The sequence below is a fragment of the Xiphias gladius genome, chromosome 11 (assembly GCF_016859285.1).
Source record: "Xiphias gladius isolate SHS-SW01 ecotype Sanya breed wild chromosome 11, ASM1685928v1, whole genome shotgun sequence".
NCBI classification, from domain to species: Eukaryota; Metazoa; Chordata; class Actinopteri; order Istiophoriformes; family Xiphiidae; genus Xiphias; species Xiphias gladius.
The window spans coordinates 2,033,913-2,047,904 of record NC_053410.1 but is presented as its reverse complement, the minus strand read 5'-3'; the positions used below and the strand labels follow the sequence as shown (position 1 = coordinate 2,047,904).

Below are 13,992 nucleotides of genomic sequence, written 5' to 3'. Positions count from 1 at the left end.
TAGACGAGTGAGCATGAGCACGAACACGCAGACAAGTGCCTCTTTCGTCTTCGACACATCTGCGTGTCCAGTTGGGGGACTGCATGTCGTTTTACTTCTCAACACTCGATACACGCAGACAACTGTGTCATGTCCTTTTGTCCCGTTAGCATGAGCGAGGGTCATCTACTGACCGTGCATCCTGAGGAACGTTGAAAGGGGAAAAAAATAATAATTTTCCTCTTGCGTATATAATTTTATAATTTGCTCAGTTGTAATTTTTTTTTTTTATCTGTAAAATTGTTTCTGTGTCCGATGTGTGATGTTCCAGACTTTCCCTGCCATTTAACAGCTGGGTCCATCCACTGACATTAGACAGATTCTCAGGAAAAAACGGCAAAAACTTCTAATCCACTGACATGACGACAAACATCCAGAGAAATATTTTGTATATTTATACCAGAACAAAATCTTAAAAATCTACAGGATAAATCTAAAATTTTCCTTCAATATAGTTTGTCCTTGAAAAAGCCCTAAAACTAAACAAGACATGTCATGAACACATGAAGAACTGTGTGTTGAACCTAGGGCTTTAAATGTTTCCCCTTGTGGTTAAACACTTCATCTTAAGCTTGGTCATCGGTTGCCACTGAAATTGAGAGTTACTTTTAAACGCTGTAAAATGGGCACCACTGTGGTCAAAGAACCACCTGACTTCAGTTCTGGCGATTTTCATCTTCAGCTTTGAGGGGTGAGAATATTTTCAGGATCCGTAAGACAAACTGGAAATCGGTCCATCGAGCAATGACCCGCCTCGGCTCTGTGTCAAGAAGTAACGCGTTTAACTTGTGCCGCCCCAAAACTCACAGATGTGTTGAAAATAAAGATTCAAAAACAAGTTTGCTAAGAAAACAAATGGACCTTTTTGTCCCAAAGTCCAGAGTAGAACAAGGTTTCTGTAATCGAGGCCAAAAAGGAAAAGAAGATTTGAGTTGGATTAATAGAAGCTGGAGAAGAAACTGTTCGTTAATGTGAAAACTATCACCTGCAAACTGTCCTTACACTAATGGGAAATGATTTCATTAACAGTTGAGCCTGTTTTTCTTCATTACTGCCAGTTCATTATTGAGCAGCATTGCTCTCAGTGTAATTAGTGTAACTGGAAAACAACAGCTCCTGTTCATGTTTTTGATTTTATTAAAATCCTGCTTACTCTGATTCAGTATTAACTGAACCGCGAACTGGTTGTAAGGTTCTTGCCGGAACTCAATAACTACCAGTCTTTGTGAGTCAGTAACACCTCGGAATAACTCGGAGAGCGCGGCTTCTATCTTTTCACAGCATCTTTTCACTGAGGCCCCTTCATGGACATGATGCACGTGTTTATTATGTGACTTTGCAGTTAATATGAAACCAACTGTGTTTCCTACACACGTGTTACCATTAGTTAGTCTGGGCAACATGAATTTAGTGTCTGACTTCATTCCCGGTCTCCGTTTTTTTTTTAATTCTATTTTGAACACACACTTCCTCGGCGGCTGAGAACGGGCATGTGGCTGAGTCCTGGTGCAAAGCAAGAGACTGGGAGTTTCTGTAGTTTTCACGCTGCCTGAACTCGTATTTTTCCCTTGAAGCAAAGGGAAAGAATCTAAACCGCTTCTACGCAGCGTCTGGAGGTTCGCACAAACACACAGAAACAACACTGATACCTACTGGTTCGTCAGCTGGGACTCGTGTACTGGCTTCTGGTTGGCTGATGGACGACGACAAACCCTTATTTACCGAGTTATGTGACGTAACGCCGTTGCGATGCAGAAAAAAACTCAGCAGACAATAAGCGGCCTGCAGGTCTGGAAAAGGCCGGATGAAAGAGAGGGGTTAACTCAACGGCTCTCGGTCTGACAGGATACTCGGCCGTCGTTAAAGTCCCTTTCTACTGTTCGACACAACAGCGGAGCCACAGTCTGGACCTGGTTCAATGCAGATTTGTCCGTTTGCTGCTGCCTTGTTGCTCTTTACTACTTCACAGTGTGCGATACCATTTTTCTGTCTGGTTTGAAATTTAAAAAAAAAAAAAGAACAAACTGGTACAACAGTAACTTAGGTTTCATTTAAAACAAAAAACTGGGTGTAGAACTTAAAAATAAATAAATATTCTTTTAATAATTTAGAGAAAATGCTGTCAATTCCTTCACTGTTTCTGTTGCCTCACCAAGCTCTTTGTGTCTCCTGTCTCTCCACCACTTCTTCCAGGGTCGCTCGTTGTCGGGTGAGTTTCCCGCTTCAACGAGCTGCAAGTGGCCGCTTGGGCCGCGGTTTTCAAGGCCTGCTCATTTGCTGGTGGGTGAGTGGAAAGTATTCATCGTCAGTAGTGTATGTGCGTGTGTGCGTTCAAACGCGTAGTGTGTTTGTGGATGGTTATCGAGAGGTAGGGATGAAATGGTTACTTTATAGTGTGTGTAAATCAAAGGAGTGTTAAATACAACAGAGCCGGAGCTGATGTGAAGCACTTCAACATGCGGCGAATTCCTGTGTCTGAGATTATAATCCAGGTTTAAGAAATGCATTCGGTGCTTTCAGCACGTGGGGACGCGCTTGATGCTTGTTGCCGTGGTCACTATTTTACAGCACTTGTCATGACGACAGGCCGTGCGTCCTTTCTTCCTTCAGAGTGTTAGGCCTGCAGCAGACCATTATCTTGATCGTCCACTAATCTGCTCTTGTTTTCCCAACTAATGGTCTCATTTTCAGGTAACAGACTGATTGTTTCTAAGCGAGATGAGTATCATTGGCTTTTGGACTGTCGGTCGAACGAAACAAGCAATTTGAAAATAGGGCTGCAACCAGCAATTATTTTCGATATTTTCTCAATTTATCACCTAGTCAATGTATCTGTCCATCAGAGTCCAAGGTGCCCAAAGGTATTTAGTTTACAAAGATATAAAACAGAAAAGCAGAAAATCTTTGAGTCTTTTTTCAGGCAAAAAAAAAAAACAAATCAATGGATTATCAAAATGGTCGCCGATTAATCAATTACTGGATCGGTAGAAAAATAATCAACTAATCGTTGCAGTTCTAATTCGAAGACATCACCGTGTGCTCTGGGAAATCAATTCCGACTTTTTTTTAAGAACAAAATTCATCCGGACCATAACCGGCAGATCAATCGATAATGACAGTCATCGGTAGTTTGCTGCCCTAATTGTTAAATCTATAAAATGCCAGAAAATAATAAATAAAAAAAATGTCCAAAAGAATTTCCCAGAGCGTAGGTTGTCTTGTTCTGTCCAAAGGCAGTAAATCTTCACGTTTAAGGAGCCGGAATCGGAGAATGTTTGGCATTTATGCCGGAAAAGTGACTCAAAGGATTCGCTGATTCATTTTCTCTCGAACAGCTAATTCATTATTCGACTGGCTGTTTCCGCTCAGCCTACGTGGTTTAATTAAATCGCATCGGGATGTAACGTGAGGTTACCAGCAGACTCTGAACAAACCACAACAACAGTGGAGGAAAGTTTGGAAGGAAAAACGTCGTCTGCCGCAACATTCTAGTGAGTGAGCGGACTTCTAGAGGACGACGTTCTGCCGCCGACACGGTAAAGTCAAGTGTATAACCACTCTCACGGGGCTATTAAGTAAAAAATACCGAAATTTTTACCTGCATTTTCACAGCAAAGAAAGAGTTCTGCTACAAAGACTGAAAAGCCTCAGTTTCAAGCCAAAACTAGTCAAAGATAAATGCTAAGCCAGTACTGTTGCTCCAGGATAAAGCTGCTATGTAATCCGCTCTAAGGAGCAAATCTCGGTCGTCTAGTTCAATCCCCTCTAACAACTGACAGGAAACAACGAGTCACTCATTGCGCCCGTCAATGAACCCGCTCTGCAGTTTTACGAGAGTCTTTTGCGCCTCTGAAAGCCGTGACGTAGCTTCAGTGCTGCAGATATAAAGTGCTCTGGGAGTAAATCTGGATCCTCGAAACACTGAACGGCGCCGGCCCCACGCTCGTGCGTCTTCACTTACTGTTGGCTCGCTGTGGTTCAAAGTGGTTCCACGAGATTTTTTACGGATAATTTTGACTTGAAGAAATCCACTTTTCACTGTCGATGAATTAACAGCAGAAGTAACTGGTGACTGGGTCGGAGAACACAGGAAGTGACCTCAGCAGTGACTGTGAATTTTTACGTCTACCATCAATAATCATCCGCCCTTGTTACCCTCCCTGACTCTTTGATGTTTATATTCGGGGTGACGTTTTAAATTATTTAACGCATGTAGAAAAGACTGAATAATTAACTTCCTGTAAACACATCAGTCACAAAACGTTCAGTCGCATTTTGGTTTTACTGGATTAGGATCACTGAGGAGACATTTGATTCTTTGCTAACGTTTAAAAAGTTGTACGTCGTAAAAATGTCCAATGACTTTTGTCTTTGAGCTTCACTCTCACCCAAACTTTCCACGTTCAGGGTTCGTTTTTTTTGTTTGGTTTTTTTTTTTTTTGGGGATGAAAAATTCAAAAGCTACGAGATTAAAGTGAAAGGCTAAATAATCCTCTACAACCAGTATATTAGCATCAGACATGCTAGTGCAGATCCCCATCATTTTTAGGTCCAGCCTGGCTCAAGCTAGAAACGCAGCAAATTAATAAGAGTTTGAAATCAAAGCTACAAGGACCTACATTAATAATTAAACCACAGAGGAGTATTTATGAAGCCTTTAGAAAATCATTAGCACCGAACCTTAGAATTGGAGTCTCTGAGAATTGCACAGGGCGTAATACTCGGTGTTAGTGGTGTTTATGTCCCGACGTGGAGACTGAGTCTGGCTGTTCGGTGGGTTTTTCCCTCCCAGCCGGCAGGGGAAGTAACACACAACCTGAAAGTCAGTTTTAATTTTCCACCTTGAGTAGGCTGGTGAAATAGTGACACTGCTGCTTAAACAACCGGCCGCTTCTTCAAAACGTTATCTGTCAGGTGAAATGCTGACGAGGGCTGTAGAAGTTTAGAACCGACCGACCACTTTGGTTTCCCGCTCCCGCTGGAGCCGCTTCTTCCTTCACCGGCGCGGACGCGCAGGCCAACCGCTCCTCTCGGCTCCGCTCGGCCTCTGACGTCAGCCTCCACCCTCAGGTCTGGCTCGTGTTCGCTTCGAGCTTCGTAGCCGAGCCCACGGAGTGAGAGTTTGTCTCCGGGCTACGTAGCTTCAAGCCGCACGGTTAGCCTCCGATGTCCGCTTCGGTGCCGACGGGGCGAGCTAGCACTCACCTCTGAGGTTCACGGCCGGCGTTTGACGTTGGTTTGAAGAAAGATGGCCTTAGCGAGGAGGTTAGCTAGTGTTGACTTCTCAAAGCTGGGCTGGTGTTTTTGTCTGCCTCTTTATTTCCATCCTTCATCAATGCAGAAAACACCTGAAGGAAAACAGAATATCAAGATTTACAAACGTTAAGTCTTCGGCGGTTCAGAACGTCAGACAAGCCACAAGCACGTCGACCGACTCTGCTCTGAGCGCTGGGTGTGTGACACTGACCTGAGCCCAGCGGCGGTTTCTGCTGATCATGTGTGTGTGGGCCATGGCGGTGAAGAGCGTGTATGACTGCAGGTCCTCCGGCAGGCGGGTGAGGAACTGAGCGATGTGGATGAAGTCCATCTGCAGCAGGACGTCCTCGTACAGGCGCAGGATACCCAGCCCCGTCCGAAACAAACTCTCCTCCCCGTCCCGACAGAAGACGTCCCACACCCGACACGCCACGTCCAGAGGGAGGGACTTACTGTACAGAGTGAAGATCCTGGACAGACGGGCAAAAACTTACTTTTACGTTGCAACGTATCCAAACAACTACAGAAAAGCTTCCAGCTAAGGTGCAGTCACAAGAGCTGGATCACTCAGGTGCGGACTAGCTGCAGCACGACAAACAGCAGAACTAGAACGAGCTTCCTCAACTGCGCGGAAAAAGTTTTCACGCTCGCCTGAGGTGGGTTTTGCCTTTTTCAAAAAAGTTAACGCACCTAATGGGAGATGGAAACCTCTTTTTTTTCGAATAAGTTTTGACAAACTTAACACACATGACCGATCAGCTGTTTCTGTCGTCTTCCCGTCTCCAGACCGCATGAAAGAATAATTACACCTTGACCAGTTGAAAAACAATCTCTCAATTTTTCTCTCCCAGACAACTTGTTTTGTTTCCAGTTTGCGGCCTCCACTTCTACCCTCTTCCTTACAGCCGTGCATAATGTAGCCTACAGCGCCACCTACTGAGGAAACTACGCAGCCCAGTTTATTCGCTCCGGACCGGTCGATGGACACAGACGTTTCAAAAGGTCGCTTCAAACACACATGGTGGGCTCTGTATACTAACAACCAAACGCCCTCTCTCTCTGTTCAATTCAGTGGGCTTTATTGGCTTGAGTGTCAGGGGAACAATAATGAGATGAGAAAAAAAGAATACAATTCCTTAAATTAGTAGATTAAAAACGAACAAAACACACTAAAAACGTGTTCTGTGTGTGACCCGGCGCAGAAAGTTATATTTACGAGGTACTTGTTCTTTACTACTATTTCCATTTTCTGCTACTTTGCAGATTCAGATTAAAGTAAAACTTTAATGGTCCCCTGGGGGAAATCCACAAGCTTGTCAGCAAGTCTAGGAAGTAGCTAAATGTTAGCCCCACGTTTACCAACTGCAACATTAAAGTCATGTACACATTTAAAGCATCACTGATTATAATCCAACATTAATAATAATAATAATAATCATATATAATAATCATATATATTATTCTGAAGTGGACCACTTTGCATAGTGAGTACTTTTACTTTTGGTATAAGTTTAATTATATTTCAATGCGAATACTTTTCTACTTGACATACAGTATTTCGACACAGTGGTATCGCTACTTTGACTTAGATGTTTCATTGGAGTACTTGTTCCACCACCTTTGCCTCTAATTACGTATTTACCATTGAATGTATATCTTTACAGTTCTTCTTCGCTAACGATATCTGATTGGGGGATTGCTGATTATTCCATCTAATAACACCGGCGGAGTCTTTGATAAACTCACCAGTCGATCAGATAGAGGTCGGGGGTCAGGTCTTTGTCCTGGAAGTGGCTGAAGAGACGAGGCAGATTCTCCTCAAAGAAAACCTCGAAGGCTGCAAAATACTTCAACATCTGGCACAGACGGAGTGAAAGAGAAGATGAAGGGTCGGGGTAAAAGGCAGAGGTACGATGAGAGAGAAAAAAAGTGAGACAGGACTGTTTCCAGGCGAGTAACGTGAATGACGGTTACTGTGTCTGCGCCTGCGTACCAGCTCGTGGTCGACTCTGAAGAAGGCCATCTGACAGGGTTTATTGAGCAGGTTGGCGAAGGTGATGAAGGCTTCGGCCTCCTCCAGGTTGAGGATCAGCACAGCAGCGATGAACGACATGCCCTGGACCTGAAAAAGCCCAGCGCAAGCGCCGCGTCAGCGTTAAAGACGGACCGTGCGTGTGTGTTTTTGTCGCGGGGATTATCGCTTTAATTTGAAAGATGGCATTCAGTTTTAAAACACTGACTCGATTCCCAGTTTTCACTGGGCCACAAAACTTTAATAAATCGAGTTCTGTTTTAACGCTGGAACTATTAATACACTTGAACCTGATTAAAACCCAAATACTGTATATTACTCATGGAATACAACTGTCATGTGCTTCGTTAAACTCCCTTTTCTTTTACACTTTTTCATACAGTTTTTGAAGATGAGTAAACATGATGCTGAATTAAATATGGTTTGGGCTACGTATCAAACCTGAATACTCTTTTTGAAACTCAGCATCAAATGTCTGGTCAGATTCATAATCTTGTTTACTTATTATTTAATGACAATTTTCCAAATCTTTATATAAATTTAAGCAAAGTTATTGTAAGGCGTCTTGTGACAACATCTAACATTTGAACTTTTTGGCTTCTTTTGTTGAACGGAAAAAAAAAAGTAGTCTATATTTTTCAAGGTAAGGTTTTCAAAACCGAATCATTTGAGGTTCAATACCGAACTGCAGGTACTGTATCGAGGCAGAGTCCTTAATATCAGGCACAAAATGTCCTAATTTGAATAGAGAACTATTCCAGACCCTGCTGGATAAAAACTAACACAGCGCTTAAAATAGTAGTTAAGCTAAATTCAGTCTGTTAACAACTAATGATCAACTATTATCACTTTGGGAGCTGGGCTGAGGGGGGGGCAGGCAAACTTACATAGCCAATGTCAGGTCTGTAACAGGTGTAAGCCCCCAGTACACTGTGGAGGAGGTCATGGTAAGGCCCACCCTGCAGAGAGAAAAGAAAGTGTTGAGATTAATACAAGAGACAGAGGGGCGGGGAATTCATTTAGCCCCTGAACCTGACCATCATGACGACACGTCTAATCTCAACCCTAAACCCAGATCCAAACTTAACCGTGAAAATCGAGTCTCAACCCTCAAGCAGGCCCTTTGAGGAAGTGGCAACCAGTCAAAATGTTCTCACAGCGATAGAACTAGTGAAAGACGCCGCCTGTTTCAGATCCGTTTACCTTCTGGAAGATGAAGAGAGAGGGGAAGGTTCTGGATATGTCCAGTTTGATGAGGTCCAGACTGGACTCTCTGTCAGCCAGAGAAGCCCCTCCATCTAACAGAAAAACACAGCAGAGAAAAGTTTCAACATGTCGTTTCTTTTTAGATGGCTGTTTATGTTTTTGAGTTTTATTTCATACTTGAATATTCCTGCCTAAAAACTGTCAATATAAGTGTCGTACCGCTCTCACTGTCGTTGACTGAACTGGTTTCACTGTAACTCCTCCACTTCTCTTTGGCTCTGGACAGGAAGATCTCGTACAGCTCTGCACGGAGAGAGAAACGCATCAAGATTTCAGCTGTTAGCTCGGAGAGAAAACTCAGGCGAGTCGTTCGGGACACGGAGGAAAAACAAACGGTAATAAGGTTTCGACCTCGACACCGGAAAGACGAGAAGTGCCAGTGACTCTGCCTGGCCGTCGTGCCGCTCTGGCAGACAGACACACACGTTGAAACGCTTTACCCATGCGGCTGGTGCTCTTATTTTACAGTAAAGTACAGTGTAAGGTTTATATCTTGTCAGCAACGCGTTTGTCCATTTCTCAACACTTTCTGGCCTCCCTTCTCTGTGTGTGAGCTCTCAGCCCCCCAGCCAGAATAGTAAATCTTTAAAAAACACCTCACAACTATATAGTTTCATTTAAAAAAAAAAAAGCTTGGTAATTTTCCTAAACAGCTGGTCACTGTAGTTTTTATGAAACAACCAGGAGGAAATGGTGCATGTGTTGGGGACTATTTTCAGCGGCGGACTAAACCATTTTTGGTGCTCTTGTGAGTATTAAGGGCAGCAGGACGGTGTGTGTGGGTTGGGGACTGAGTCAAAGTAAACTACAGTGTGTGTGTGTGTTCCCATGAATGAAGGAACATGTCACCCAGGGCAACAGTGTGGCTCACTGGTGTGTTTTGTTTTGAGTGTATACAACGTGTGTGTGTGCGCGCCCATCAGTTTGTACCTGGTGTGATGTTGAGCTCGTTGCCGATGGCGAGGCTCCACACTCTTCCTCTGACGCTGGGAGGCAGTCCCTGCCACCACAGATCCCTGACCCGTCTCGTTCCCTTCCTACACACACACACACACACACACACAGAATGAGCTAAAGAAGCATGCTGCGGAACAAGCTGACACACACACACGGAGCTGTGGAGACGTACATGGTGTCCCAGTGTGGCAGGATCTCGTTGTTCCAGATGACCATGGCGTTGGAGATGCTGTCCTCCTGTCTGTGTCTCTCCTTCATCTGATGCTTCTTCTTCTGTGCTTCTCTCAACTCTAAGGGAAGAGAGAGAGACACAGATTGACAATGACTAACGTTGTCCCAGCTGATGAATATCTTTCTGAGCATGAGCCAATCAAAGCAAATCCGGGGGGGGGGCTGTATTACGGGACATTTCAGCCGATCCTCACTACTTCAATACTTCAAAAGAACCGTCTGAAGGTTAAGACGTAGTTTTAAGGTTAGAATTAGGTTGGGGTTGGAGTTGGGCGTTTGGCTGTGACGGCTAGGGGGATGCACTATGCCGGTGAGAGTCCTCACAAGTATAAAATGACAAAGTGTTTGTGTGTCTGTCTACCTCTCCTCTTGGCCCCTGCCACCATCTCCTCGTACTCCAGTTTGTGTCGCTGAGTTTCCTCCTCAGACTTGGCAGGTAGGTTCCTGGGGGAAAGACAGAGAGAGAATCAGCCAGTTGGACAGTTTCCATGTTTCCTCCTGTCAGGTGTCCCGCCTCAGTGACTCCATCTCTCCGTGCGTCTGAGTCTTCATCCTGCGGCTCTCAACAGATGCGCGCTGTTGCTAAGCGACCACTGAGGACCTGTTTGAAGATCACGACTCTTAAACTAAAATCTCTAATGTGTTAAATTTGGAGCACACCTATTACCAACGCCGCACAGTGTATATTCAGGACACAGTATCACTATGGGGCTATCTTTATATTTATCTATTGATTATTTATTTTTTATTTTGTCTCTTTAGTTACTGCACAGAATTTAGCCTTTAATTGCTATTTATCTACCTCATTGTTTTTTTTAATGGATTGATTCATTGATTATTTGTTTGGTCTATAAAATAGCAGATAACTCAAAAATATCACAGTTTTTCCCAGAATTCAAGGTTACATCTTCAAATGTCAGCTTTGTGCCAACTTCAAAATATCGACCAACAACCCAAAACTCAAAGACAATGAGTTTAGTGTCACACAAGACAACAAAAGAAATGAAGTCTTTACAGTTGAGAACCTGCAACCAGAGGAACTTTTACTACTTTTAAATCCACAAAGTTGCTTCAGATCCAAAGTCTTTGTGTCAAACTGAAGCACAATCTGACAAATTCCACCTTCAACGGAAAAACACAGAGACAAGTGTCCTAAAATGGCCGACATATAACCAATTTAACTCGACTTTGGTAACAACATGGCTTTTCCTCTGGTGCCACCCTCAGGACAAACTTGACATTTTTATTTATCACAGAATTTAGTTGTTTTTTTTTAAGCAGTGTCGCTTGTGTGTCTACAAACTTGTTTTAATGTAGTCGTGGTGTAAAATTAAATGAAACATCTTATAGATGCTGAAAATCTGCAATAAAACCCAGCATAATGCTGACGGTAACATTAACAATAGTAATAGCTATAGCTAATACTAGGAACATGCATATTGGTTGATATTAGTTTGCATCCTAATTGAAACATCTTATCAGCTCAGGTTCCTGCAGCAGTTAGTGAGTACCAACAAAATGTAAAAGGAAAATGAAACCACCAGGAGTCAGGTTTTCTCAGACTGGACCAATGAAAGATGATATTTTGGCTCCACACGTGTGTCTGACTGGTACTCACGCCGGCCGGTCCTCCAGGATGAGAGCTGTGGTGGAAAGAGGCTCAAACTCCAGGTTCTTCCTCCTCCCTGCAGCCGCGAGACGCTGGGGACATGAGGACATGCCCGAGTCCTTCACCTGCTCCTCCTGTGGACGTTAAACAAAGAACGAGACTGTTACCGAGACAGCTGAAATCCTAGGTTCTTCAGTTTAACAAAACAAAAAAAAAGAAGCATTCAACAGCTGTTACTATAAAAGCAACTGTTTTCTCTTCATTGAAATAACAAGCATCCTCTCCATCTGGGCAGAGCGATCTTAAATATCTCAAACATAAACCCTCGCCAGCGTGTGCGCTGGCAGATACACAATTAAGTTTTGTCAGATTTTACATGGACATTAGACTAATTTTTCACAATTCAAGTTTTATATAGTTGACAGAAACAACTTACCAAAAGGCCTGTTTTTGTCTCATGATCGTCCTCTGCCCATAGTGTTTGCCCGGTTGTCATGGAATTGTAGATGTTCAAATTTCCTCATTTCTATCCTTTAAGTGCTTCTTCCAGAACAAGTACTAAATGGACCTTGTGGTGAGATTGTTTTGCCAACAGCCGAAGATCAGGAATGAACCTTCGGTCTCGACTTTTCAGCCAACACGGACAAGAACTCTTTAAAGTGCTCAGAAACATGGAAACATAAACATCTGCATTTCCATGACAACTGGGCAAATTCGAAAGCACCAACAACTACTGAATGCGCCTTGTGATAAGATTTTGTCAGGGCTGTTAAAATAATTTAAACTTCATTTACTTTAATTCCTCTAAACATTCTGTTAGCTTCTACTGTTACTGTCATCTTTGTTCATAAAATACGTTTACACAGATGTATCATCGTAAAATGGTTGTGTGTTATGTAAATACTGACAATAGAGATGTTTTGCCAAACCCCAACCTGCATACAGCAATACAACAGGCTTACACACACACACACACACACACACACACAGAAACAAACATAACTGTTCATCAGTTTCAACACAGATGAAAGATGTTTTGTTGGAGGGAAAACTGCAGAAAGAATCACTGAGTCTGAATAAATCTCCATCTGTGAGTGACTGTGTGTAAATGTTTGTGTGTTTGTGTGCACTCACACATGCACATGCACCTTTTAAAGCTGACAACTTTGTTTTAGTGCATGTGTGCATCTACATGTGTCCTTTCTAGGCTGTTCACTGAATGTCAATGTTTGCGTCTGTTTGTGAGGGTCTACTTGTGTATGTGAGGGCTAACGGTTGCAGCAATGCAGTGTGTGTGTGTGTGTGTGTGTGTGTGTGTGTGTGTGTGTGTGTGTGTGTGTGTGTGTGTGTGTGTGTGTGTGGCCTGCACAATAAACAGTTCATTCACAGGAACGGGACAGCTGTGGGTCAACGAGACAACAAGCCTTTTATAAGCTGATTTCTGAGCATCACCAGCAGAGGGAGACAGAGTTCCCCCTCGGACGCTGAAGCTGGAAAATTCAACTAGTGCTGCTCTGCGATCAGTTTCACTGTTGAGTGAAAGTCATCTGTATCAAATCATGTGACTGATCCGGGGCCTGCTCTCTATCATTCCCGATCACTGAAGACAAGACAATACAAGACCAACTTTAAAAAGCTCAAAGTTCACTTCACAGTAAAAACCAAAAATACCAATGAAAACTGGGATATTACACAAGTATTAAGCACTGTACTGGAATATCACACGGTCGACAGTAAAATCGACAAGAGTGTTGCACATTCCAATGTGGACCCAGCTGTGAAGTGCTCTGTGACCACGTGAAGTTCCTGCTGCTATTTAAAATCTTAATGAAAGATGGAACAAATGGCAACGGGTCGGTCTACATTTTTAAACTTCAGCCGGAAGGTAAACGCTTACGTAGGAAGATTCCTTTGTTTCTGTTCCCCTGCGCCTCTCAAAGCCCAGACCTCTCATATGCTGCATAAACTGAAGAGAAACGTGTTCTTCCCTCCCTATTATCATCATGGCTGTCCGCACGAGACGAATGAGCTTCCACTGTAATTGACGAGTTTCCATACCGCGTTGCATGGTATGGATCACTGCTGTGTTCCCCAAGTTAAATTGAAGACTTTAGGAGAATTTTTTAATTCCATTTATATCACATTTTTGTCAGTGCCCCCCCCCCATATATAACACCTAAGGCCCCCGGGCCCTTAGGTCTGGGGTCCTATATAGGAGGGGTGGGGGCCTTTTACATGTCTTTGTCCGACGGGCACACTGTCTCATAATCTCATAAATCGTGGAAGATTGAAGGAGGGATTAACCAATTAAAAAATAAACAATTCATTTGTTTATCTACGCTTTTGCTTAAAATAGACTCGTCCATTATGAGGTAACGAGCTTCCCAGTAACTTTCTCCAAAATACAAAGTTATACCTGATGTTAGTGTCTATGGCAGGCAAGAAAAATATTAAAGACTTTTTAATTTAAGGCTTTTTAATACTTTCCAAGACTTTCTTTGACTTGACTTACTTCCTTTTTTTTGAGTCTGCTGCTCTGCGCCAATCCACTCTTCTGATTTCAGTCTTTCCACCAGATGTTTAACCTGCTGCAGAGATTTTG

General features: G+C 43.2%; 1 protein-coding gene across 1 annotated transcript in view; it reads right to left on the bottom strand.

The window, feature by feature from the left end:
• Positions 1 to 269: 269 nt before the first annotated feature.
• tbc1d12a (TBC1 domain family, member 12a) overlaps positions 270 to 13,992 on the bottom strand; it is a 29,448-nt gene continuing 15,725 nt past the window's right edge. The window contains exons 3-13 of the mRNA XM_040138618.1: positions 11,400 to 11,524; positions 10,143 to 10,225; positions 9,723 to 9,840; positions 9,524 to 9,630; positions 8,753 to 8,836; positions 8,531 to 8,625; positions 8,215 to 8,286; positions 7,289 to 7,417; positions 7,042 to 7,151; positions 5,507 to 5,765; positions 270 to 5,387 (exon numbers count right to left, since the gene is read on the bottom strand). Coding sequence (XP_039994552.1) covers positions 5,310 to 5,387; positions 5,507 to 5,765; positions 7,042 to 7,151; positions 7,289 to 7,417; positions 8,215 to 8,286; positions 8,531 to 8,625; positions 8,753 to 8,836; positions 9,524 to 9,630; positions 9,723 to 9,840; positions 10,143 to 10,225; positions 11,400 to 11,524 — 1,260 coding nt within the window. The 3' untranslated portion in view covers positions 270 to 5,309. The remainder of the gene's footprint in view (positions 5,388 to 5,506; positions 5,766 to 7,041; positions 7,152 to 7,288; positions 7,418 to 8,214; positions 8,287 to 8,530; positions 8,626 to 8,752; positions 8,837 to 9,523; positions 9,631 to 9,722; positions 9,841 to 10,142; positions 10,226 to 11,399; positions 11,525 to 13,992) is intronic.